The sequence below is a fragment of the Lithohypha guttulata genome (genome assembly GCF_036872675.1).
Source record: "Lithohypha guttulata strain CCFEE 5908 chromosome Unknown scaffold_3, whole genome shotgun sequence".
In the NCBI taxonomy this organism is placed as follows: domain Eukaryota; kingdom Fungi; phylum Ascomycota; class Eurotiomycetes; order Chaetothyriales; family Trichomeriaceae; genus Lithohypha; species Lithohypha guttulata.
In genome coordinates, this window is record NW_027042752.1 from 919,795 (window position 1) to 945,979 (window position 26,185).

The 26,185-nt window shown below is 49.5% G+C and overlaps 11 protein-coding genes across 11 annotated transcripts; 5 read left to right on the forward strand and 6 right to left on the reverse strand.

The window, feature by feature from the left end:
* Positions 1–297: 297 nt before the first annotated feature.
* LTR64_004126 (uncharacterized protein) lies at positions 298–1,260 on the reverse strand (the record flags this gene model as incomplete). The annotated part of the gene is made up of 1 exon (XM_064898474.1): positions 298–1,260. One exon carries the CDS (start codon positions 1,258–1,260, stop codon positions 298–300), a length of 963 nt encoding a protein of 320 aa, XP_064754431.1.
* A 1,187-nt stretch (positions 1,261–2,447) lies between these two features.
* Positions 2,448–4,232, reverse strand: MET1 (uroporphyrin-III C-methyltransferase; the record flags this gene model as incomplete). Its single annotated transcript, XM_064898475.1, has 2 exons — positions 2,448–3,838; positions 3,917–4,232. The coding sequence occupies 2 exons, from the start codon at positions 4,230–4,232 to the stop codon at positions 2,448–2,450; spliced, it is 1,707 nt and encodes a 568-aa protein (XP_064754432.1).
* A 1,337-nt stretch (positions 4,233–5,569) lies between these two features.
* Positions 5,570–7,468, reverse strand: ELP3 (Elongator subunit; the record flags this gene model as incomplete). The annotated part of the gene is made up of 4 exons (XM_064898476.1): positions 5,570–6,977; positions 7,029–7,038; positions 7,101–7,166; positions 7,216–7,468. 4 exons carry the CDS (start codon positions 7,466–7,468, stop codon positions 5,570–5,572), a joined length of 1,737 nt encoding a protein of 578 aa, XP_064754433.1.
* A 380-nt stretch (positions 7,469–7,848) lies between these two features.
* On the forward strand, positions 7,849–9,089 carry LSC1 (ligase of succinyl-coa; the record flags this gene model as incomplete). Its single annotated transcript, XM_064898477.1, has 5 exons — positions 7,849–8,013; positions 8,068–8,090; positions 8,143–8,347; positions 8,401–8,422; positions 8,617–9,089. The coding sequence occupies 5 exons, from the start codon at positions 7,849–7,851 to the stop codon at positions 9,087–9,089; spliced, it is 888 nt and encodes a 295-aa protein (XP_064754434.1).
* Positions 9,090–10,422: 1,333 nt separating this feature from the next.
* LTR64_004130 (uncharacterized protein) lies at positions 10,423–12,293 on the forward strand (the record flags this gene model as incomplete). The annotated part of the gene is made up of 2 exons (XM_064898478.1): positions 10,423–10,975; positions 11,023–12,293. The coding sequence occupies 2 exons, from the start codon at positions 10,423–10,425 to the stop codon at positions 12,291–12,293; spliced, it is 1,824 nt and encodes a 607-aa protein (XP_064754435.1).
* A 206-nt stretch (positions 12,294–12,499) lies between these two features.
* On the reverse strand, positions 12,500–14,533 carry LTR64_004131 (uncharacterized protein; the record flags this gene model as incomplete). The annotated part of the gene is made up of 1 exon (XM_064898479.1): positions 12,500–14,533. One exon carries the CDS (start codon positions 14,531–14,533, stop codon positions 12,500–12,502), a length of 2,034 nt encoding a protein of 677 aa, XP_064754436.1.
* A 588-nt stretch (positions 14,534–15,121) lies between these two features.
* Positions 15,122–15,929, forward strand: LTR64_004132 (uncharacterized protein; the record flags this gene model as incomplete). Its single annotated transcript, XM_064898480.1, has 5 exons — positions 15,122–15,176; positions 15,205–15,348; positions 15,450–15,470; positions 15,517–15,737; positions 15,789–15,929. The coding sequence occupies 5 exons, from the start codon at positions 15,122–15,124 to the stop codon at positions 15,927–15,929; spliced, it is 582 nt and encodes a 193-aa protein (XP_064754437.1).
* An 88-nt stretch (positions 15,930–16,017) lies between these two features.
* LTR64_004133 (uncharacterized protein) lies at positions 16,018–18,249 on the reverse strand (the record flags this gene model as incomplete). The annotated part of the gene is made up of 1 exon (XM_064898481.1): positions 16,018–18,249. One exon carries the CDS (start codon positions 18,247–18,249, stop codon positions 16,018–16,020), a length of 2,232 nt encoding a protein of 743 aa, XP_064754438.1.
* Positions 18,250–18,769: 520 nt separating this feature from the next.
* LTR64_004134 (uncharacterized protein) lies at positions 18,770–19,866 on the reverse strand (the record flags this gene model as incomplete). The annotated part of the gene is made up of 3 exons (XM_064898482.1): positions 18,770–19,498; positions 19,570–19,755; positions 19,801–19,866. The coding sequence occupies 3 exons, from the start codon at positions 19,864–19,866 to the stop codon at positions 18,770–18,772; spliced, it is 981 nt and encodes a 326-aa protein (XP_064754439.1).
* A 663-nt stretch (positions 19,867–20,529) lies between these two features.
* SUR7 (Eisosomes component) lies at positions 20,530–21,398 on the forward strand (the record flags this gene model as incomplete). Its single annotated transcript, XM_064898483.1, has 3 exons — positions 20,530–20,539; positions 20,600–21,092; positions 21,140–21,398. 3 exons carry the CDS (start codon positions 20,530–20,532, stop codon positions 21,396–21,398), a joined length of 762 nt encoding a protein of 253 aa, XP_064754440.1.
* Positions 21,399–21,880: 482 nt separating this feature from the next.
* LTR64_004136 (uncharacterized protein) lies at positions 21,881–22,996 on the forward strand (the record flags this gene model as incomplete). The annotated part of the gene is given in 2 exon segments (XM_064898484.1): positions 21,881–22,078; positions 22,094–22,996. 2 exon segments carry the CDS (start codon positions 21,881–21,883, stop codon positions 22,994–22,996), a joined length of 1,101 nt encoding a protein of 366 aa, XP_064754441.1.
* Between the last annotated feature and the right edge of the window lie 3,189 nt (positions 22,997–26,185).

Sequence of the window (26,185 nt, forward strand, 5' to 3'; positions counted from 1 at the left end):
ATAGGTATATACTGATCTAGACCAACAGTAACCTCGATTACTCTGAACGACATGCGTTGTATAGGATACTAGAACTTTGCACAAGATAGGAACGACTTGCTTTGACCTCCCAAGTAGAACGTGGAACATATCCATTCTTCTACAAGCGCCTGCTCGAGCGAATCCTCCTGCACAGCGCCTGTCACGCACTTGCCCCGAAACCAGGGCTTGGCTACGGATTAAACCATGCGCTCAATCCCTCTAAAGTCCAAAGTCGCAAGAAACTCCATCCGCTGTGAGACAGTAGTAGAACAGCATCTATTTCCCTTCCCTCGGCTTATACTTATCAAGATCTTTCAATATACCCGTAGCCTCATTATACAACTTCTTCCGCGTCGCCTTGGTCTCCACCTTATCTGCTCCTTCCGGCTGCATCAGATCGCCAGGCTCAAAGACTTTCTTGTATGCAATCTCGTTCAATCTTCTGTACTCTTTGTCTCGCTCGTCTCTGTCTGAGGGAGGTGATCGGAGGAAGCTTTCGATTAGAGGGACCCATTGTGAATGGAACTCGTATCGGAGCTGTTGCATTTTGCCGAGATCTGTGGAGGGGTCTGCTTGTGGTGGTTGTACTGCAGGAGCTGTGGGACGAGCTGGAGGTGCACTTGACACTGGGGATGATTGACGTTGTGGTCTTTGATTTGTAGGTCGTATTGGCGAGGGTTGGCGAGGCGGAGTGTTGCCCATAGGTGGTGTGTCGTGTGGATGAAGATGACCGTTTGCTGAAGGGTAGCCAGATCGTGGATCATCGACTGGGTCACGTCTTCTGTAGGTCGAGTTTGAGCGACGTCGGCCTTCTTCCTTAGTCGGCCTGGCTGACGAAACGTATGCTTCACTTTCACTATCTTTCCCACGATCGGTTTTGCGGTTATGGTTCACTGGCTCCTGTTGCAGGATAGCCATGATCTCGCTGTTCTGCTTGCAGCCATATTTGCGAAGTGCCTCACTATTCCACTTCAACTCTTTGTCTTTGTACATCAATTTGATTCTGTCTTCCTCCCCATCCAATCCTAGCCGCAACGCAACTCTATCACGAACGTGCTTGACGAGGACCTTCTCTTCTGCTATAGAGTAGGGTGGAAAGTCTATCGGCCACTGATCACCTCGAAAGCGGATGTGTATAGTATCTGGCGCATCGTCCTCGTCAAAGACCTGCGCACTTGCGTATCCAGATGGTAGCAATACGTTATGTTGTTCATCTACGTAGTCGTAAAGGTCTGACATGCTGCGGTCATTATGGTTGGTTTGGGCGTAGGCCGCATATGGTGATCGCCCACCATTCTGGTAGGGTTGCGCAAAGCTGGACCTATGCATAAAGAATCGAGCAGCGACGAAGAGGAGGGCGACAACAGTAGCGAGGAAAGAACCGAGAACAGTGTTGGATGAAAGTGTGGTAAGGTATCTTTCGAGGAGGGGTAGAGTCTGGTCAGGCGAGGGTTGACCAGGCAAGTAAGTCAACAAGGATTCCAGCGGCTTTTGAAGGATGCCAGTCCAGTTCAAGGCCTGGGACGCCACGGTGGCTGTTGTCGTCGTATGTTGTGGTAGAGGAAAGGAGCAGCCTCTGCAAATACGCTTAATTTAGAAACAGACGTTTGAGATGGGATTAAACCTCGAATACTGTCAAAAGTCCAACAAAAGATTCAAACGTTTCTTCAAGATTGGAGCCGAACATATGACGTTGCGATTTTTACTGGTGAATTGGTTCGTGTCCACACACAAAAAGGCAACAGGTGCGATTTGCTTACTTGGACTGGCGGTAAATAGAAGATTCGGTAGCAGGGTTTGGGGCAACTTGATGCTAAAGGTTGGCAGTATGGGAAGGCCCGGAGGAAGTCGCAAATAGTGGAGTACCAACTCCTTTGTTGTGACAGCCTCGACTATCGAGATCTTTTGATCTCAATTGCACAATGCGCTCTTTCTGGAATCATCCCACTCTTGAGCCGTGAATCCCACCTACTAGTATGCATGGCTTGGTATTTACAGCCTTTTCTTCTATGAACGTGCAAGCGGCCCAATAGAATGCATAAATTGATCTTGATCAGCCAACACCAGATCACGAGATCCTCGAAACTTATGTAATGCGAATTTAGGTATAACCCGAAGATGCAGCTTGCCGGCGGATGCGCACAAGCAGAATCTCGAATGAGCTCAAACCGCTCCTCTGACTTGATGCCATAGACGGCAGGCAGCTTGAATTGGAAGTGGCACGTCTAGAGAGGCAATCGTAGCAGAAGGGCATGCCTGAAACATCTATTTTTCAACACCACAACGCCTCAAACGTTCACAAAGCAGATTGCGCCCACTTGACAGATTTCTACCAGCAACGCGATCCTATTATGTTGCCAAACGCTCGCTGTTCTATGCTAAATGATGATGCTATACCGAACGATACCAAATGCACATGAAGATGTTCAACTCGAAATCCGTGAATCTGTGACTGTGGGCACCGGCATTGACACGTCTGAAACCACCTCGGACTTTGCCTCAACTTTTGCTTGTATATCCTCAAGCAGTGACTGATCTCGTACTTCCTGCAGTGCAACAAGATCATTCATTCCGTCCGGTGTTTGGTCTAGCCCTTTGAATCCTTCCTCCACGATCCACTGCTTGTCCGACCCCAACTGATGCAGGACTTCACAAGCCGCGCCAACCACTATCAAGCCAGGCGGTCGTGAACCCTCCACTTCTATTGCCCGACATACATGTTCCAGCGTAGATCTGATGACCCGCTGGTCAGGACAGCTAGCTCGCTCGATGACTGCACAAGGCGTGGTCTTAGGCCAAGGTTTTCGTACGTTGACAGTGTCCTTGCCACCAGTGAGACTGTTGATCAGAGCATCCAGCCTGTGCAGCGCCATCAGGAACACAACAGTCTTGCTCTTCCTGTAGGACGGTGGTTCAGGTGCTGCGCCTTTCCTACCTGTTCCTGTGCATATGACGACCTGATCAGCCACGGCGCGATGTGTCACAGGTATTCCCGCAAAGAGTGGAGCTGAGAGTGCGCTCGTGATACCAGGCAGAACTCGTACCTGGAAGCCACGTTCTCGGAAAAACACAACTTCCTCTGCACCACGGCCATAAAGGTAAGGGTCGCCCTGTTTCAACCTTAGAACGTCCTTGCCTTCTTTCATGGCAGCCAAGGCAAGCTCGTGCATTTCGTCCTGAGCAGCATCGGCGTTGCCAGGAAACTTTCGCGCAATGTGGACTGGTGTCCTGCGTGGTATAAGCTCCAAGATCTCAGCAGGAACAAGTTTGTCGGCTAGAATGTAGTGCGCATTCTTGATCGCCTCATGAGTCGCAACTGTTAACATCGATGCATGACCAGGACCCGAACCTGCGAGTGTGATCGTCCCTTTCCTTGCCTTGATTGCCTCGACAGCCTGCTGAACTGACTGCTGATGGCTGTGTGAATTGCGTCTGTATGCATTGAGGATTCCAGCGATGTCATCGTCGCTGATAGCTGCCAGTCTTTTTAGCGGCCAGTATTCACATATCTGTGACAGCCACCGCATGCGTCTTGTTCGCGCAAGCTCTGGGTCTGGTTCGGCTTCTTTCACAAGGGTATTGAAAGTATGTTTCTGGTTCTCTGTCTCTTCATCCTCCTCTTCCAGCTGTGTATTTTCTTGGCCTTGCCGTAGCTCTGCGAGCTTATCTTCCTCCCAAATCTTTCTGCGGATCGTGCCTAATCTATCGACAGCTGCACCAAAATCTCTAGGTAATAGTGTGGCGATCTCTCTTCGTATTCGTGAAGCAAGCTTGCAACCTCGCCCCGAAGTCGTTATGCCGATCTGTAGTGGTCCGTCTGAGTACGTGGATAGTAGTGTAAATGTGCATAGCTGTGGAGCATCCACCACGTTTACTGGTATGCGCAGTCTCTTACACAAACTGGATATTCGGATACTCAACGGATGTTTCGAGCCGGTACTAACAAAGACTGCGTCAACGATATGGTCCACCTCTTCTCTTCCTAGCGTTGTAAGGTCTGAGTCCTCGAAGTCCTTCTTGGTCCAAATCACGCTGCCGTCCTCGACTCGCTTAGCCAAGCTAAAGTGAATGTCATCGTGCTCCGGCGCGATGAGTATAGGTCGTGCACCTACTTCGAGCGACTTTGTGCATCTCGAAGCAGCCAGAGGACCTGCACCAACAACGAGGTGTATGTTGTCACGGCAATTCTGTGCAGTCAGCAATGCAGGCATGGTGTCCGAAAGCAACGGTCTGGTGGTTGGTACGGAACAGAACACGAAGAAACAGAAGACTGGCACCAGCTCGTTCTTTTGACAAGCGATCCACAAGATAAGTGGAAGCAGACCTACCAAATATGACACGACATAATGTGTTCCGAGGATTTCTGTATCAACAACTCCATGGGTGGCTCGAGAACCAGAAAAAACGATCGCCCAAGGTTTATCACAACATTTTGCTTATCGCTATCGACGTCAATTTCCTGTGAGCCTATTTGCCGTCGAGAACTCCGCGTATCTCCTGCGCCCGCGATTGCGCGATGCCTCTTTCCCCAAAGAGTAATGGAGTGCGTCTACGGTGAGGTATACAGCGCATACCTGGCACGAAAAGACAGTTTCAAATGACCAGCTTGGTTTGAGCATGACTTCCAGGTGCAGTGCTGGACGTTTGCATTACTCAGCAGTCAGAGCTCATAGGTCATGGGTAGTAGCCAAGTCTGCAGTAAGTAATGTATAGACTGTATTGCTTCTTTCGGTGTGTAAAATCTCAGTCATTGTCGATATTGTGTCCAGTAATGTCTCAGGACTAAGCACATCGCTCTCATCGCTTCGACATCGGTTTTCTCGCTCTGTCCTCATCGTCGACTCTGCCACGATCTCCTTGACGAAAAGCGATTATGGCAATTGCAGAATGGGAGGGCGGCTGTGCATGTCGCTCCATCAGATATCGTCTTGAGAAGTCGCCACTGGTCGTCCACTGCTGTCATTGTACCTGGTGTCAAAAAGAGACCGGAAGTGCTTTTGCTCTTATTGCCATGATCGAAACCAACCTCCTCACTCTTCTGTCATCGGAGCAACCTCGAATTCTAGCAACGCAAAGCGGAAGCGGCCGTGGCCAGGCAGCAGCCCACTGCCCAAATTGTGTCAGTGTTCTTTGGAGTACCTTTGCTATCGACAGAGACCTCTTTACTTGGATCAGAGTTGGCACGTTAGATGATCCGTCCAAGGCCCCACCAAGCGTACACATATACACCAGAAGCAAGTTGCCGTGGGTCGTCCTCGATGCCTCAGTGCCAGTCAGAGAGGTCTATTACGATCGGGAGGAGGTTTGGTCGAAGTCGAGTCTGGATCGACATGAGAAGTTGGTGAAGCAGGTATCGACATGATAGCCCGTATATTCGCATCTTTGTCGACCGCATGACTCAACTCTGGTCTCCGAGTATATCGATGTGCACGGTTTCGGTGATAGTTGCTGTGCCTAGCAAACTCGTTGGTTCTTCAGAGCCGTCGCTTGTTGTCCAGCACAATCGGATTGGCCGAGACTGGTTCATGGTGGGACAATCTCTCTGCATTCAGTCGTCGTCGCTATCATCATCATAGTTCAACGTTTTGCTCATGTATGGTCCATCAAGCTCATAGCCGAGTCTTTCGTAATAGCTGCGCACACCAACACCACTGATTACACTCAATTTGGTGCTTCCATGCTCATCTCTGGCTATCCTTTCAGCCTCTTTCATAAGCAATGTGCCGTATCCCTGATGCTGAAACTTGGTCTTCTCTCGTCCGTGAATTGGTACAGCCAACCCATAAACATGCAGTTCTCGCACTAGACTGGTTTGCTGGCCAGTAAGTTCAGGTCGGAAGGTATGTGTAGCACTACATTTTCTTAGTCTTAGCAATGCGATAAGAATGTCCTGTTTCGGGTCCTCGTAGGCAAGGAAAGTTTCCCAGCCACCATTTGCTGTATAATCTCGTCGGACCAGCTCGACCTGAGATGGTCGAATCTTGTTCTTGACCTCGTTTATGCCAACTTCGCGAGTTCTCACGTCTCTGCAGGTTGTACCGAAGTCTTTCATCCTCGATAACGCTAGCTCTCGAAGATTACCATTTTCCACTCCAGAAGTAACGAGTGGCATGGGAATGTCGCGCTGTACTCGATAGATCCTAGTCCAAGGTGGTATTAGTGCTAGTATCTTGGCAACGAGATCAACGAGACCATTTGGTGTGTAATTCTTGTAGCGACCTGTCCGCCACAGCTCGTATAAACCTGTTCCTCGAATCACTAGCGTTGGATATATCTTCAAGCCATCGGTTCTGAAGTTAGGACTTTCGAAGTACTCTTCGAATTGGAAGATGTCACGCTCCATACCCACGTTGGGCAGGTCAGGCATCATGTGGGAGACGACTTTGTAGCCGGCATCTTTAGCAAGTTTAAAGGTTTCGGCCACAGCTGCAACCGTGTGACCTCTATTAGTATCTCGTGCGACATCTTCGTACAAGGACTGCACGCCAATTTCGAGTCTGGTGCAGCCATAACGCAGCATATCAGAGAGATGAGTATCTAAGCAGTAATCTGGTCGAGTTTCGATTGTAATGCCAACGCATTTGATGCTTGACATCTCTCCAGCTGTCACTGCTTCGTCCACGTTCTCACTCTGGTAGCCTGACAATGCGTTATGTAGTTGAGCGATGAAGTTCTCTCTGTACTCCTTTGCCAGGGACATGAAAGTGCCACCCATAATAATATATTCAACCTTGTCCACGCTGTGACCTAGAGCCTTGATCTGATCGACACGTCCTCTGGCCTGTTCGAAGGGATCATATCGGGCTCGAATGGCGCGCATTGATGTTGGTTCATAGCCTGTGTACGATTGGGTGGAATATTCAAAGTCGGAGTCAGGCCCACCAGGACAATAAACGCAGATGTTTCCAGTATACGCAATGTGTGGACAACGATGTGGCTTGCACATTACAGCAACACTATCCCCCGGTCAGTAAGCCTCTACAAAGTTGATTGATTAGAATTCTTACACCGCAATACCTGGTGAATGTCAGCTGGAACGATCAATACTGCCAGGTGGTCATGGGCATGAGTGTACATACCAGATGCTGATCTGACAGGCTTAGCGAGGAGCTTAGGCAGAATGAATTTCTTGTACTGTTCGGGTACTGAAGTATTCATCAGTACACGACCTCCTCTATCAATTTATTCACCTACCAGCACTGATGATTGCAGTCAAAGGCGGCTGATGGCTCAGCTTGTATTTTCGACTGATTTGTCCTCGTAAGCTATTCAGATTTATGTCTTTCTTTGGCTTCGAGTCATCGCCAGCCGTCTCGTATTCCTGTATGAGCTGGTTTGCGATATCTTGACATGCTGACATGAAACGCTGCGATTCAGGAACAAGGTCAATTTTATTGCTCACCTTGGCCTTCGGTCGCATAACGACCGTCTCAGTCATGGTGGACATTTTGTGAAACTGTTACGTGCAGAGGATGTAGCAACAGCAGTCACAATTGTCCTCGCAGAATCAACTGCGTGTTCTGAGAGCACATCGAAGACTATTCCAATTGAACTTTCTTCGTATAATATGTTGCCTCCGTGTCGTCCAAAACGATGGAGTCGAAAATCATCATCAAATTCACGTGTCAATTGCTTGAGGATGTATCCGTAACACTTCCTCAATCGGCTAGAGCTTCCTTCGCGGCTAGACTCCACCTCTGCCGCAGGAAGCTGTATCAGGGCTGTACTTGAGCGACTGCGCCAGCTTGCAATAAATAACGTCCACTTTTCGACTCCGACCTTGTCGTCTAGTGCTATTGCTTTGTGTATTCAGCAGCATTCGGAAAAATGCAGGCTTTCAACAACTGCGCGACAAAAACGCTGCGGCAGTCGTCGCGAAGAGCATACTCCTCCGTTGTTGGTAGTTATGCTGATACTGCTTCCAACCTGAGAATCGGAAAGGACACAAGAGTGGTTGTGCAAGGATTTACAGGAAAGCAAGGAACCTTTCACGTCAGTTGAGGCCGCTGCCCATAACAGGGGACAAGTCGTGCTAACCACCAACAGTCGCAACAAGCAATCGATTATGGGTGCGACATATACTATATACACAATGGACAGCCGATACTGACTGAATTGAAGCACTCAGATCGTCGGAGGAACTAATCCGAAGAAGGCTGGCAGCACACATCTCGACCGACCAGTGTTCAAGAACGTGAAGGAGGCTATGGACCAAGCACAAGCCAATGCAAGCTTGCTGTTCGTGCCGCCGCCTCTAGCAGCTGCTGCGATCGAAGAGAGTGTTTCTGCTGAGATACCTCTTGTCGTGTGTATCACAGAAGGAATTGTAAGAACCACGAGCTGCACATGCCTACATTGGAAAGCTAACAATCTCCATAGCCACAGCACGACATGGTTAGAGGTAGGGAAATGGCTCGGGTTAATGGTCAGAATGTCTAACATGAGAACAGTCACGAACCTGCTCAAGACACAGTCAAAGACACGACTCGTTGGTCCTAACTGCCCGGGCATGATCGCTCCCGGCCAATGCAAGATGGGCATTATGCCAGGCAAGCAATTTCTACCTGTCAATTGAGCTTACTAACTTTACTCTAGGATTCATACACAAAAGAGGACGAGTCGGTATCGTGTCAAGATCAGGTACCCTCACATACGAAGCTGTCAATCAAACGACACAAGCAGGCTTAGGCCAATCTCTGGTTGTTGGAATTGGTGGTGATCCTTTCAGCGGCACCAACTTCATTGATTGCTTGAAGGTCTTCTTGGAGGATGACGAGACAGAAGGCATTGTCATGATCGGTGAAATTGGCGGCAGTGCCGAAGAAGACGCTGCGGATTTCCTGAAGAGTTACAACGTCAAGAACAAGCCAGTGGTGAGCTTCATTGCTGGCATCAGTGCCCCTCCAGGACGACGTATGGGTCACGCAGGTGCCATTGTCAGCGGAGGTAAAGGAGGTGCTGACTCGAAAATCTCAGCTTTGGAAGCAGCAGGTGTCATTGTGGAACGAAGCCCGGCCAGGTTGGGCAAGTCTCTGCACGAGCAGTTTGTAAAGCAGGACTTGATCTAGGTGTGGACGGAAACTGAACTCGAGAGTCGTGTTGCTGCTTGCTTCAGCGTTGCGGAAATCTGATATGTTAACACATTCTACGTGTACAATGCAAACTTTTGGCGATTGCAGGAACCACGCGGGTTTCGGTGAAATAGCCTCCGCGTCCTGCGTATAACTCGAGCTCTTTCGCAACCAAGACTTCTTCTGCCTCTATCGGATCTACACCCAAGCCACCTTATCGATTAGGTGTCTTGACAAATCGTAGTAGTATGTGCCTTGAACACCTTGGAATTCGTATCGCTGGTATCAACGTGATCATCTCAACGAGATTGCTCCTCTCCGGTTCTGTCTTTGTACGAGCCAGGCCTGCGACCCGCAGAATACGAAAAATGCCTATTGCCTGGTCAATCTGTGTATTCATTCGACTTGGTCTCAAACGTACTGCATATACCGCGACTGAAATGAAAATGGCTCCAGCGACTGCATTATGATCCTCTGGGTCTTCGTCGAGTCCCATGACCATGTGGTGGTTTCTAGCGAAGAGGCTGCCTATTATTGATAAGATGACCATGGCAAAAGCTGATATGACTATGCTGCACGACGTCAGCTTTCCCAACCCTTCTTCCTGTCACTTGATGTTGCGACTGACCATGTCCAAGCACCGAAGCCGGATACAATAGGCTTCATTGTGAATGATGTCGAGAGTCAACGTATTGGATGTAGCTAGGATCACGCTTCGAAAAGGTCGTGAAAATTTGTAGACCCAACAGCGCTGGAGGAGATACTGTTCGTAACAGGTCGTTTCGTATAATGTCAGAAGAGTTGCTGTTGCTCGAATTGGTCGTACTTGCCATCACGATCACTATAGCTTGATATCATGCAGTGGATGATGCCGCAGTATGCGAGGCTGAGCAAGGCTATTGTACTCCATACAACTAACTTGAAGTGTCTAGTTACAGTTTTAGCGCACAAATGACGTTCACCGCCTGCGCCGACGAAGCACCACCTGCACTGTTGAGCAGCTCTCACAGGCAGAATTTCAAAGTCAATCTAAAATTCTTGGGTCTTTCCTGCTCGTTCGCCCACCAAACTCGCCGATCCCTTGTCTTGTGACTCGGTTCCAGCCATCCTTAGACTCCCCCCACCGCAAACTATCGTCTCCATGTGATTTTCGTCCTGTGCATTTACCGCAGCTCCAACGCAAACACTGAAATCTCTTTCCTTACACTGTAGTTCAGACATCTTCATTCACATTTACGGCGGTCGTTTGTGCATTACTGCAGTATGCTGTGCTGAGAAGATCTATACATCGATAAACTTTCAACCCATTGTCTTAGCTTTTCTCTACACAATGGCTCCGAAACAGACAAGAATCAGTGAGAGGAGTCCTCTTATCATTCCTAACCGCAGTGGCCACGACGACGATGTCGAGTCAACAAGGTTGTCATCTAGTCCCACTAGAAGTAGATCTAGCTACGACAAATACTTCGAGGAAAGCAAAAGCACCCTCTATCTCATTCTGTTGACTCTCAGCATTGGCGGTCTGCAGATAGTCTGGTCAATCGAGCTTTCCAATGGCTCACCGTATCTTTTGTCTTTGGGCATGAGCAAGGCACTTGTCGCTTTTGTTTGGCTGGCTGGCCCAATGACTGGTGTTCTTGTACAACCTTACATTGGCATGATCTCTGACCGATGCCAAATCTCTTGGGGCAAACGGAAGCCGTTTATGCTTGCTGGTACTGCTGGTGTTGTTGGAACTTCACTTCTTCTGGCCTATGCTCGACAAATCGTGTTTCTCATTGGAAGGTTCAATGCGGACGCCGTCTACGAGGGAAACTGGAAAGGATTCACTATCGCTCTGGCCACGGTCATGATGTGGTGTCTTGATTTCTCAATCAATACTGGTAAGTCTATCGGAATTGACAATAACCAGATTACTAACACTTTCTAGTACAAGCATCGATAAGAGCTTTCATCGTCGATGGAGCTCCGGCACATCAACAAGAAGCTGCCAACGCATGGGCATCTCGCATTGTTGGCATCGGCAACGTCTTTGGATACATCGCTGGTTATCTGGATCTACCACGCCACTTCTGGTTTCTGGGCAAGGAACAATTCCAAGTTCTCGTTGCCTTCGCCTCGATCGTCCTTACAACGCTTGTTTTGATCAGTGTTCTTACAGTTAGGGAAAGGAATCCACAAGACGAGCCAGACATGGGCGATGATGAGAACTTGGGCTTCATTACCTTCTTCAAGACCGTCTTGACGTCGATAAGACGACTGCCAACACCTATTTACACCGTCTGCCAGATTCAATTTTTCAGCTGGATGGGATGGTTCCCTTTCTTGTTCTATATTACCACCTACATTGGTCAACTCTACGTTAACCCGAGACTCGAACCTGGTCTTCCAGATGAAGATGTCAATAACCTCTGGGGCCAGGCAACTCGAGTTGGAACATTCGCTCTACTCATCGAAGCTGTTGTCTCACTATCTGCTAACGTACTCCTCCCCTTCCTGGTTGAACCAACATACAAGCCGAAAGACAACGTCCCAACCACTCCACTTACTCCGGCATCTCCATTCACTACCAAACCCCGACCTCAAATGAGACGCTCGGCAAGCTCATTCAACGCCGACATGGGACTACACCACGAACTCAACCAACCACGACCCAAAACCGCACCAAAAGGTCTCCACGGTGCCCTCGAACGACTCCGCATCCCAGGCTTCACCCTCCGAAGAGCCTGGTTCATGTCCCAAATCCTCTTCGCCCTCTGCATGTTCAGCACCTTCTTCATCAACACCCCCCTCCTCGCCACAATTATGGTCGCCGTCGTCGGCCTCTCCTGGTCTCTGTCCCTCTGGGCACCATTCGCCCTCATCTCCGCCGAAATCTCTCGACGAGAAGAAGAACGCCGAACCAGACAGAGGAAGAGACTGATCAACGGGGACACCGACGCGTTCTTCGACGACAAGGACGAGGAAGAAGATCGAGCAGGTATCATTCTTGGTCTTCACAATGTAGCCGTCAGTGCACCGCAAGTAATTGCGACGTTGGTGTGCAGCATCATTTTCAAGTTTCTCCAGAAACCTAGGAATGTTCCGGGAGATACTAGTGTTGCGTGGGCGCTGCGTCTATCTGGTGTCGCGGCTCTTGGGGCAGCTTACTTCACGTGGAGAATGAGAGAGTCTGTGAGTGAGGATGATGACGACGAGTGAGGTCGGTTAGTCAGTCCCTATACTTTTGAAAACGAGGAAGGTCGATGTCGAGCCGGAATACAAGAGGATATTGAGCATTTCATGGGATTATGGTAGGAAGCGACAAAAGCAAGATTAAGCGGACGGCGTTGGGAACATGGAGTTAGGTGTGAAGACGGGTTGATATAATTGCCACTAAATCAGAATTTCCTTAAGCTATGTTGGGCTTACGCCATCTTCGCACTTGACTTCTGCGAATCATTGACGTCCATTTGCTCGAGTTTGTCAATGATTTGCGATTCATCAGTAGTAGTGTCTTTTTCAGCCTGTGCCTTGTTTTGCGATGGATGATCCTTAACCATGACATGACCATCCTCGTCCTCAAGGCCTTCCAAGCGACCTTCTTTCTTAGCTTGTTGGTAGGCTTCCTCTTCGTATATTTTTTCGTGCTCAAGCTCGATCTTTTCCTGGGCAATTTGATCCAAATCAAGGTCTGCAAAATCGAGTTCTTTCAAGATTCGACCAATGGCTAACCGATACTGGTTGTGTCCAGAAACAAAGCTCGACACGTTTTTGTTCTCGACCAGTGGGGCATTGATCTCTCGCAATCCAGCAATTGCCAAGGTAAGATTTCTGGCACGGTAAAGGTAGCCAAGGATCATATCGTGTTCGGAATAAACATTGACTAGTCGGCCTGCGACCACGGCTCGCATGTTCCGCCAGCTAGACTCTGTGCTGGGAACAGGAGAGCCAATGAGGACGGCATTTTCGACAAGTCCAAAGGCTTTTCTTGCTGCAAGTTCCTGCAGACATGAGAAGACAACCCTGCTGCCCATAGAATAACCGACAAGTGTCACAGGTCGTTCGCCTTGAACCCGATCAATAAGAGCATGGGCTAGAACTTTGCCAGCCTTGTCGCTTCGTTCCATGGCGATTGTGAATGGGTTGTCGAGAAGTTGACCCGCCTTGAGCAGGCCAAGAGGTGCCATGGCAGCCGCCAGAGTAGGTAAAACGAACTTGATGGCTTTCCCTCTGACATAATTGAAGCCGGTGTTCTTCAGCAAATTGGTCAAACCCGTACCAAAGGTGATAAGTGCAGCCAACTCATAGCGTAAAGCGAAGGGTTCGAGGCTCACGGAGGAGAAGACTCGCCATGATCGGGAAACGTCGCTTTCATTTGTGACCCAACCACTGATGCCAATAGCAACACGTAGTTTGTGAGATGGGACACCTTTCTCGGATTTTGAAGCAGGCTCGGGCTTGATGTCACTGATTGGCAGGAACTTGAAGTCATTGACTTCTTTTGCATAAGCATCCATGGCACGACTGGTCATCTTTCCGCCATACATTCCGAACATTGCTCCGATAACGATCGGGTTCGCGATGGTAGCACCCAGGAAGGTTACGAGACCTCCTAAGCCGACACCACCCATGATAGTCCCGGCAAGACCAAGGATGACGGGAGCTGCTAAGCCACCTGTGACACCTATAGCGATGGCACCAGCAACTCCTGCAAGACCGACTTTCCATTTGCGTCCAAACGAGCCCTCTTCTGCCTCCTTCTTGCGGGCGTCCTCCGCGTCCATGCCCTTAGATGCTGCGTCGAGCAATGTAGCTGCGGATGTGACCTCGACCGTGCTCAGGACATCATGAGGTAGCTCAAGGTACTGGCATAAGAGAGACAAGAGAATTCGAGAATGAGCTGAATAGTGCTCCAGGCTTAGTAGCATGAACAAGATAGCACCAAGTACTAGAGCACGACCTTTCTCGTCCAAAGCGTTCACACCGGAAGGCAACGGGATTGTGGAGGGCGGAGTATTACCACGAGGCTCGGGATGTGAGGTACTGGTAGCTCCTTGATATTTGGATCTGGCATCTTCTAACGCATCAGAGCGAACATGTAGTGCCTCTTGCATTCTCTTTATGACCGAAGTACGCCAATGGTTGAAGTATTCTAGTGCAGATGCTTTTAGAGCTTGCATCTGAGGTGATGTGACCGGGTCGTCGCTCAGCCATTGCAGATCCAAGACACTCTTTTGTGTTTCTTCCTGTTCGTTTTGAGACTCAGTAGAGTCATTTGGTTGTGCCTTCAGCTCCTCGAAATTGGCAGTCACACCTTCTCTCATGCGCTCGATACATTCTGAGACCAGAACGAGAAGGTCTGCCTTTTGCGTAGGTTTGGGTAGGACATCGTCGAGTGAGGCTTCAGTCTTATCATGGTGGGTAGAGGTGCCGGGGAGATGTGGTAACTGGAACGGCATTTTGACTATTTAGTACGAAAGTATAAGAGCACGACTCGAACGTTTGCGAGGGACTTGTATGCCTTGCAGCAGAGGATGATGTAAGTGGATGCATGTTTGGCATGTGAGACGTGGGTTGGGTCGTGACTGCCTTCTTTGTGAAAGTGAAACGATGACGAAGGTTCGCAATCTCCTTCCAGCAACTGTACTCGTACTTTACTTCGATATATTGCGGCTCACGTTCCTATAGTTTGTCCAGCTGCATTACAGTAATCGCTTGATACATTGGAAGTACATCAGCAACTACCAATTCCAGGAGCTGCCCTCAATCACGAGTCGAGACACGGCTGCCGAATAAATTGCCCCACCAACTTACCTTTGAGGGCCAGGTTGTCACGACTGGGGTATGAGATCGTGTAAACGCAGCGATTGATGTCAAATATATATTGACATTCTCGAATACATCAAATCTGACTCTTTTGTACTCTCAGTACCTTGCTGACCTCGTTCCTAAAGTTGTTCGATTGAGACTTACGCCTGCCTAACCCCCGGGTGCAGTATATACAGGACCCTAACGAGCTTTCAGCCGTTCACGAGGAAGACTACAACATGGCGACTCCCTCAGTACCTATCAACTTTGTGCCTGTTGAGAAAGGAGAAGTCTGTAAGTGCTTGCTAACGCCATCAACTAGACGGCTACACCAGACAGCACAGCACTCGAGCTGACCACAACAAAGTGAACTTGGGCGTCATTACAATTCGCATCATGGAAGACGGCTCCCGTACAGACAATCGTATAGGCTCAGCCGAGTTCACCTTGCCTCCCCACACATCAGGTAAGCAGGTGCAGCCACGAGAGCACAGGGGCTGAGACGATTATGTGACGGCCCTCAATCAGCACCTCGTCACGTTATGGCCCCCAGCTAATCGCATCCAGGCCCACCACCTCACTGGCATGGTATGCTCCTCCAAACACACGTCCAACCACCAGACTGACCCTCTAGAAATGCACGACGAAACGTTCCTAGTAACCCAAGGCAAGATGCAATTCCACGGCCTCCACGGCGAAACCATCGTCGCAAAACTAGGCGACTACGTGACAGTGCCGACTCGCTCGCCTCACACGTTCTCCAACCCATATGACGAGGAAGCCAAATTCTTCAATACTTACACTCCAGCTTTCTACATCAACTACTTCAAAATGCTTTCCAAGATGTCTTCTGAGGTAAGGCCTTGGCCCACCGTAATGTGATCGTGAACACTGACGGATAAATAGGGCGTTCCGATGAGCCCAGAGCACAACAGACGTGCAATGGCTTACTTCGCTACCATTGGGGTGGCGGAGCAGGAGATGAAACCTCCTCATCAAACCGACACGCCAGAAAAGGGCGAACAAGTCGAGCACGGAGACCGGTGATCAAGAGTAATCAAGATCGGGGTGATCGACTTGAGTCAGGGGAAATGCTGCCAAAACAATTTTGACACTCTATTACCTCTTCTCGTAACTATTTATCCTCTCGGATCCAACCCACTTTCATCCTCCCTTCACCAGGTGTTCTTGACCGCGGGACATCTCGATGAGATAGCACTGAAGCGGTCCTTGACGCTGACGATGTGCGACTCTTATTTGTTCCGCTACTCCTTCCGCGACTCACACTACGAGTCCTAGGAGGACTGGTCTTATCAATGACACCGCCTCGACCGACCAAAGTACTTCCTGCGAGACTGGCCGTACTGACTCCATCATCTTCGTCGTCCCCAATCTGATTCGTAACTCGCACAACCTGTACATCATTTGGGCTTCCGTCGCGGATGCGCAAGTTACCAATGTCCACCCCTTCCGCTGCCGTAGCACGTTGTGCAACATGCTCAGCAGTTGGCTCACTATGCACATCACTCATTTGTCCAGCTCTTTGCACTCCCAGCGTGGCAGGACCCCAACGACTTGTAAAGCCTCTCCAGACGCTCGTAACCTTCCTATCCTGCTCACTCCTCAAATTATCAATAGCTGTCTCAATCTCTCGTATTTGCGCCATTGTACGAGTCTGATACGAAAGCTGCTCCGCCGTCCGCTTGGACTTCCTGGACGCCCTAGGCAACAAATCGTCGTCACTAATCGGTGGCAGCGACAACGTACTAATCTCGTGACGTAGATCATGTTCGTCCTCCGGGAACTTGCACATCGTTACCAAACCAGCGCCGTGTCTGTCCGTCGAGAATCGCTCCTCGTCGTCACTTGATGAGGCATAATCAAGCATTTCAAGATGATCGAGCAGGTCAGATAGCTCCTCGTTCAATTTGACGATCCGCCTTGTGCTGCCTTCGATCACTGCGTTTTCCTGTGTACGTCTGTACGAGGTGTCGCAGTTAAAGCACATTCCAGGAATGATACTCCGGGTGATCGCTGGGTTTGATGGGTGAAAGTCTAGATCTGTTCGTGGTTGAGCATCTGGATCGAGAGGTCGGTGAGCTGGAGGTGAAGCATGTGAGCATTCGGTGAAATAGTGGATTGTGCTGTAGAAAGTTGGTCTGCCGCGTTTGTCGTGTGGTGTTGCCGGAGGTAGCTGTTGAGTGGTTTCCTTCTTCTCATTTTGGGGCGTCTGTCTTGTGTGAGGTGATACTGAGGGGATTTTGTTTCTTGCGTTGACGACGATCGTGGGCTGATTACGTGCAGCAGTGGCAGTTTGTTCTGCATACATCTCGTTGAAGTTCTGTGGGAATGATACAGGCGGGTACTTCTTGTCCTTATGACTTGCATGCGAGGGTGCCTGAACCGGAGCATGAGAGCGTGATTGCGACCTTGAGCTTGACATGTTTTCCAGTTCTTTGGGCGGTGTCGAGCCGATAACCATAGTTCTTGACATGGTCCTAGGTCTTCCGGACCTGCCGTCATCAGCCGCTGTCGGCTCGTGTAAGTTGAAGCCAGGAGGTGATGCCGCTGCACAAACAGAGCTAGTCCCATCCTGAGTGAGATCTGATTTTTTGATTGGTATGGGCGTAACTTGCGGCGTCGAGAATGGTGTCGGCGCTTCGATGTTTGTTTCCACGATGTCAGCTTCGTGGCGTAGAGGCAGGTCATGGTTCCCTCCAATCGGTCGTTGATAGGACATGGGTTGGTTATGCATAGCTAAATCATGGAAGACATCGACGTGCTCCGGCGCTACAGGGTACCTAGAGGACTCTGCGTTGGGTCTGCCAATGGGCTCAGGTTGCTGTTCCTTTCCTAAGCGAATGCGTTCGCTCCATGCTTTGAATTGCTTCAATTCTTCTAGGCGAGACTGAAAGTCATCACCCACAACGGGAACATTAATTCCGGAAGATTGATTACGACGGTCGACAGAATCTGCAACTGGTGTGGCATGGTTCGACTCTCGGTCATGCTGCGCTCTGTTGTCTCGGGAGCTTGTCTCGGTAGCTACTGGATATTTCCCGTTACGTGAATTTTCCTCAGAAGCTGGGGCCTTGTGTCGGGATGTGATAGTGTATCGCCTTTTGACCGCAGAATTACTGGAAGCTTGAGATGCATTATCGTCAGATCGGGTTTCTTCTTCAGGTTGGTGTTTGGCTGATACCACAAGTCCTGATTGTTGACCATTACGTGGTGTGTCGCGAGGATGAATTTCCTCGTTCTTGTTATTTTGCTTTCGCCTTGAGCCTGCAGCCATACTGATTTTCTGCATAAGCGAAGGCATCATCTCAATTTTATGTTTGGAGGAGCGCAGGCCGGAATCAGCCATGCTGTCAGCAGACAGGTTGTTGTAGGACTCGTGCAAGCGTTCTGACGAGGCTCGAGCGAGTTGTCACGCGAGCTAGATGTGAGGAGGTTGTGACATCTAACGAGTGCAATGTCCTGCAGGCATATTCTCCATCGAGATGTACGAGACATGCTGCAACGCCCGTTCTAAGCGCTTGGCTTTGTTCTCTTGAGGCTCGTTTGCGTCGTTGATGTCTTTGTCTTACAGCGGTCCACCAGAATCTGGTCTGTGCTTTGTCCTCAAAATCGCTCTCCGCATTCATGGGGGTGCGACCATGGTTGTCAAGCACTAACTGTGTAATCCGCAAATCGCTTTTTCGAAAGCGGACACTGGATGGTTATTCTTTTCGTGGCCTCGATGATTCGGCCAATTCTGGCTACGAATATTAATATGGTAATGTATGTTTCTGCATCAGTGTTAGCGTCGTCTGAGCATCGTGTAGCTGTCTACGAGCTCTTTCAAGCTGGTGCTCAAGCAGGTAGGTTCCTATTGTGAACTAATTTCAGTCTTCGTCCTCGTTTCTTTCCATCAATATGTCGAGATTGTATCGCCAACGGGCAACTTCGTGTTCAAGTGCGCTAAGCTTTGCCGCGACACTTATCAAGCTTGGGTCACCTGTCTCGACCCTGGATTTTTCACGCACAACAACGTCCTGCTTGCCTCTCCACTCAAAGACCTCTCCAGTCTCGTCGTGATTTGGTAGCCGAGGAGAAATGCCCAATAAACGATTACGAAGATGTAAGCCAGACAAGGAAAAAGCGGACTCAGCTGGAGTGCTGGGGGTGCCACCAGGAGTTGCCGGCACTATACTCCGAATTGTTAGGACAAGATTGGACTCCTGGATTGCAAAGTGTAGGCTTAAGCCTCCCGGTAATCGGGGCTCAAAGACTTCATCCGCTACACTGTCTCGAGTCCAGTCGATACCAGGTATGCCCGGTGCTTGAGTGCCAGGAGGGTGGCCCTTCAAACATATCTTCGCTTCTGTCAGACGGTCGTTCAACAATTTCAGCTGGCCCCAGATGAAGGAGGCATCTGAGGACGATCCCGTCCAGCGTGAGATGTCGATAATGTCCAGAGCATCGTTAATGAGCGATCGAACTGTGAGTAGCTGAGGGAGCACGATTTCTGGTGCCTGTGGGGAGGGTTTGAAGGTAAGGCGTGTGGTTGGGGTCGAGTTAGTTGCATTGCGCGTTGTGTTCGGTGGAATGGTATGAAACCTCAACTGGATGTCCTGTCTGACGTTAGTAAGAAACGTGAACCAGTGAACCCGTGGAATGAGTTCCCAGTACCACCACGACGTACTCCTTTCACGATCTTTGTTCCTATCCGTGTCACGAAGCCTTTCACGCTTTCTGACCGCAGTGAGGACAGGACTAGCGTCGAGCCTGGCTCAACTGGAGCCAAAAGATTGACACACTCCTCTAGACCCTCCTTCAGAGCCGCCAAGGACGATTGGAGCGAGGTTAGGTACCATTGCAGTTCTTTGGCCTGGTTGAATTAGCTTGGTACACGTACTCACATACAAGAACCTACCAAGGACTCGTCTTCAGCTTTCCGCAATTCGTCGGAGGGGATGTGGGGATACACCCACATGGACATATTGTACACAAGAATTGTATGATGTCCAGGATCACGAAGCGGCAAAGCCACACCAGCCACGGAAGCTTGCAAAACGCGTCATGTGCCAAAGCAGAAGTCTCAAAGACTGAAGGGCAATCAGTAGCCAATTGTATTACGGTCAGTTGTGAGATCACTACTCACGCAGATCGAATTTACGCCGAGGAAACCATCAGGAAACACCACGCGAGACTTCTCTTCGAAGGTGCGGTGTTGTCACTTGTGTTGCGCTGACAACAGTTACCGTTTGCTAAAAGGGTAGAAGGAACAGCCGAGATACGCTTCGTGCAAGGCTATGAGCTCAATACAGCTTAGCGCATTCATTAGCTCTGCTTTTGGGGTCGAATTGTGACCCAGGCGAGCTTTTTGACTGGACATGACGTGAATTACGACCCGATGGCGTGGAAGAGCAACGGAAGTCGTAAAGTTGGCATGACTTTGCTAATGCACTCTTGGGCTTGACTGACTTCATCTTCGCAAGCTTTGGTTGCACGGCCTTTGCCTGTTTCCATGCCTCTGACCTCATAACCCAAGAGCTGCTTGTGTCCTTCATAGTCTGCCGCATTCTCTCTTGCTCACTCATCCTGCAGATTGAGACACCAACTTGATTGCTTGTAGACTGCAAAGTCGGCTTCCCCTACAATCATGGCAGCACGTAAGAACTCTTCATTCTGACAAATTTTTGTGTCTACAAGAACTGATCTGGTTGCTATAGGTGGTCTTTTTGGCTTGGTTTCACTCATACTGGTAGCTGGAGGCTTACTTCTCGCGCTCTTCATCCTGCTTGCGGGCGCAATCAATGGAAATCCAGTCAATACCTTCTATTTCCTCGAAGCGGACACGGCCAATATTCCTGGTGCACCCCCAGTATCCAGATGGACTTTCTGGAACATCTGCGATGGCTCTGATGGCACAAACACCTGCAGTGGTACAGGGTTTGGCTCTATTAGCCCAGCGCGGCCATTCGACCCTCCTTCAGGACGCAACTTTGGCACCACCCAGAATGTACCGTCACAGTTCGTTGGCACTAGATACTACTTCTACTTGTCGAGATTCATGTTCGCCTTCGCTCTGATCGCGCTGTTCTTCGGTGCTTGCGCGCTGTTCACAGGCCTACTAGCTCTATGCACGCGTCTCGGCTCTTACTTGAGCGGCTTACTTACCACCCTGGCCTTTATCTTCCAGGCTTTGACAGCTGCGCTCATGACGTAAGTATATTCGGAGCTTCGAAAACGACAAGCTAACATCTGAACAGAGCTGCGTACGTAAAAGGTCGAGACCACTTCCGCCAGAACAACCAAAATGCGTCGATCGGGAGATACGCCTTCGGTTTTGAATGGGCAGCTTTTGCCTGCTGGTTTCTAGCCACGGTCTTGTTCTGTGTCGGAGGTTCAGCGGCCAAGAAGGACAACTACGGATCAGGAAAGAGTAGGGGCGGCTTCTTCAAGGGTCGCAGGAGTGCCAGCACTCGCAGTCGAGGCAGCTTCATCAAAGCGGACAAGGAATATTCGTGAGGCACACGAGTGCAGCGCATCCACCAAGCAGCCTTGATGGGTCTTGAAACAAGTTGCCGCTGCAATATCTCGCGTCATGGACGATATTCGAGGAGCTTCAGCATAATGTGAGAGGATGTTTACGAACTGTACGACAACTGTGTAATCTAGTGTTAATATCGTGGAGGTTTATACCGCTACTTAATGAGGTCACATTCTCGCAGGTAAAGGGATCTTAGTTTCCAGTAACTAGAGTATTACATCTTGTAACGCAGTCTGATCTAAAACAAACTACTCTTCGAGTCGAGTGATATGTGTAAGATGCAAACTCGTCATCAAGGCAGAATTATAGTTGCCTTAGGCATCAATATCTTGACCTGAAGGAAGCACTTTACTGTCGCGTTGCTACTGACACGAGAACGTTAGTAGTGCCTTCCCTCTGTTATCCTTTCCCCAGCTCCTTCGCGACTACTTGACAATTGATTGCAGAAATTTCAATCACAATGGCTTCAGCACCTGAGCGAATTAGTGTCAAGCGACGTCGCGTAGACGAACCAATTAATCATCTTGTGTACCAAAGCAAAAAGCAACGAACTACAGACCATATTTTCGTCAGACTTGTAGCAGAGGAGAGCACAAAACCAGTTGTGACCACTCAACAACCACCATTACATGCTGCCTCGAAACCGGGTATACCAACAGTACGTACGACTCAGCCTGGAGATGAAGTACGGGACTTCCAAAGATACAGGGCAGCACAAGCCTTGCGTGATAACCCATATCTGGCAAAAGATTCCACTCAATCCTTGTCGTCCGCCGAAAATGGCACGAGTCCACGACGCTTTCATCTGACACGGGATCTTTCCATGAGCTTTCGACCTGTGGCTGCAAATGGCATCAGGAAATCGAAGCATACTCTTCGACCTCACTTGCCAACGTTCATTGAGCGGCCCAAGATCAATAAAGACGATTCAGACATCGAGCTCAAATCGCCGGTAGATCGTGTTGTTCGTCCTGCAGGTCGAGCTTCAAAGGATGTCTTGCCTGAAGAGATCCTATCAAACTCGGTCAACGTCGAGAAGAGTGATATACCGACTTTCCATAAACCCAAAGCCAATGTGGTCAAAACTGGCTGCTCAATTCGTGATGATCCAGCGACGTGGGATCTTGAGTCGCATCAACTCGCCAACGAACTCATGGCTTTGGCCCTTGACATGGATCCTGAAGCCAAGGCTGCATACTTTGCTGACCCCGAAAACGCGAGGACCGAATCAGATTCGGACAGAATGGTTGTCGACGATCCTAACGACTACATCTACGAGACGTATGTTCGTATGCAGCAAGATACAGTTCGGACCTGGAACCTTTCCACTCAGTCGGATTCCTTTGGCTATCTTTACATTGACGATGAGGACGAAGATTTGTGGGATCAGTATCTACGTGATGAAGATGACGAAGACGACGATTGGAACGAAGAAGACGAAGACTCAAATGCTGAAGATAATCCCCGAAACGAATACCCTGACGAGGAAATCAGTTCGGACGACGAGTTCGGTACCAACAACTACAAATATCGTCGTTATGGTTCAGACAACGAGCAATACGATGAGGACGCCTAAATTAAACCTTTTCAAGAAAGCCTACAACTGCTTGTGCGCTCATACATTATTGAAGTGGAAGATCATCATTACAACTCCTAAATGCGTCGGATTCAGGTACCTATAAGTACCTGCGACATCTATTTCAATCCTGATTTAGACACAATCAGCACATCCTGTGCAAGGTACTGCACTACAAGGTGAATGATCTCTCGTCCGAAATTGCGGTAACGCCAGAGTATTAAGGTGCTCACTTCTCATCCACTCGAACCGTTTACTTGTACGTTGGAGGACTCCGTAGGCACCGATCCTGTCTCGCGGATCTTCATGTGTCCCTCTTGTTTGAGTACGTACTTTCTCAACCTGCCATTGTTCTAACATGCGGTAAAATTTGCATTGCAATCCACCCTTCGGCCTGTTCTGCCCGAATTGAGATCGAAATTCTCGAATGACTTGATCCCATGGCTCGCACAAGTCTGCTGCCAAATGTTAGTTCAGACAATCGTATCGGCCGAACTCGTTCACGAATCTTTGTGGGAATCGATACGAGTTTGAGAGAATCCTTACTGCGGTGGTACCAGATGAAAAAGCCTTGTTGCTCCTCATACTTTGGTCTGGGTGCTCGAGCAATAGAGGCTCGTCTCTTCATCGTGGGTGACATGTCGTTTTGAGGCGACGATCGATCAGAGGTCGCTGAAAATACAGGACTCAATGGCCACCCTTGAAGTATTGGCGAATTTGCCGTTGGTACCATCCGTACAGCTGGCAGAGGCTCCGTAAGGCGTGTTTGCAACCGCGGCCTAGGTGCTGGCTCTACATGAGAATCTCGATGAGGAGCATATTGGGCGTCGAGTATGCGATCGACGCCCAGGACTGACGCAGGTTCAATGCTTTCATTAAGCAAGGAGCCTATTGCCATAGGGTTCGAAGGACGAGAGGCTTCGGTGTGCATCTTGCTCTCGGCAATCAATCGAGTGTAGCTGGGTCGAACAGGTTCGCATACTGACCATGTTAAACGAAGGTGGCTCTCTTGTGTCTGAGACTCACCCGTGCGGGACGTTGCGCATGAAGACGGCCGGCTAGAACCTTTCCGCTCCAGAAGACCGACCCGGTGATTCGAGCAAAGTGGAGTCATACATCTCGATGTACATTGAAGATGAGCGGGCACACGTGCCCATGCAATGGTCTTGCCTCAACAACAGTATCACTTTTACCCACTCGACCAGCAAATCGCCATGGAGCCGAGCTTTACCCTGTTCGTATAGCTTTTGGATGAACATACTAAAAATGTATTGAGTCATTAAAATTGTGCGCTCATTGGCGAGCTTGTCCCAGCACTCTGGTAGGCTCTAACGAGAACGGAACTCACCTTGCAGTGAACCTTGCAATCAATGGAACGGTGACGCTAGCCTAGCTCGTGCCAATGTGCCGCAATATCTGCTAATGATGGACAGTCGCCAGCAGAACGATAGGATTGGTTGCGACATCGTGTATGCTGCACGAGTCACAAAGCTCAGCCTCTTGTCCGCTCTCCTTTCAGGGCGACGACTAGCACTGACCAGCCGCAATGACTAGATGTTCTTGCGTCGAAACGCCATCCTGGTGCAATAACTCCCCAAATCACCCAGTGGATCAAGTCACGTTTCAACACGACAAACGAAAATGATGCAGAGTACGAAATACCACGGTTGGGACACCGAAGTATGTATTGGTCTTGAACATTCTGCGTGGTAGCGAACTCCTGTACTTACACTGTCTCCTTCGAGGAATCAAATTCCATACCATGACACACAACTGTGATAGTAGTGTGAGAGGCGAGATGGGCATCGTCTGAAGGCGCCCGCTTCCGCCTCGAAACTCTTGTGCGGCACACGCCACGTCTCAATCAATCACCAGCTGGTTGGCAGTGCTCTTGAAAGTGCTCCTTCCAGGCTAAGCCAAGTACGGTGTATTCCCGTTCTGAAGCCTCGGAGCTACTGTGTCCCTTATTACGCAATACACCGCTCCCCTCCTCTACTCGTAGCCTTCCCCACCAAGTATAAGGAGCCATTGCCACTTAGCAAGCTCGCCTCTACACTCAACAGACTCGACTGGCTAATCGCCTAATGTGGAGGCCACAAAAGTTGAGGCCAACGTTGACAAACAATACTCGCGACCAACCTGGACGTCATCGCCCATCTTCTTAGGCTGTCTTTAGTGGAGGTATCGCCAGTCTACCGTTTACCGAGTCCCCCTTCTTGGTATGACCCTTGGTAGAAATGATCAAGAGACTCCTCGGTACGATCTGCCGTAGTCTTCACCACATGCTTGGAAGCGCCAGTGCACCTCCATCTCTATACACTGAATTGCAGAGGGTCTTGTTCCAGATAGCAACCCTTATCAAAATCACGATTGGACCAAGCCTAGTGTATGGTCATTAATTGTCAGAACCAAAGAGCAGCGCTTTGTACTCGAGTAGCACTATGCGTGCATGGCTATCGGGAATAGGTCATACCCAACCAGATTCCGTCTGCTCGGCCCCAAGTCGACCTTCGCAGCCTCCAGCTTAATAAGACGTCACGGGTGAAGCCTTCGTCTACCAGATCTTCAGCAGTAGTTCATGCAAATACGAGCTTTTGTTCCTGCCCGCACTTTTCATTCTGATTTTCGGAAATCACAATACGCTACCAGCCAGGCGTCGCGTAAGCGTGAAGAAATCCCCACCCTTGACCCTGTTTGGATTCAAGACCCACCTGCTGATGCATTGGTTACGCGAGGATAGCTTGCTGGATGGTCTCTAATCCGTACTGAATCTGCGGACACTCTCCCTTCAGACCGATGACGCCTGTCTACATGCATGAATGGTTGCTTTCATTAATGCATGTGACGATGCCCTAGCAGAAGGACGTCTTGTAGTGAGCAATACTACTTGGTTTTTAGAGCACCTCCAACACAATTCAGGTCTCGGCTTTCTCAGTCTAGTGCCATGTTCCAGATCACAACAGCTCTCTCTTATAGTACTATTAGGTTAGTGCTCTTCAGGTTCGTGCAAGCTCTGAGAAAACCATGGCCAGACGTACTCAAAACTTGGAACAAAGCAGTTTCTGTCTCGAATCGAGACTTGACCGACTAGGAAGCCACTGCCCTCAATATGTCAGTCGCCTCCAGGAAATCATCCAAACCGCCCAGATTTTATCATGGTTTCCCATTGACCGTACGACGAATGAGGTC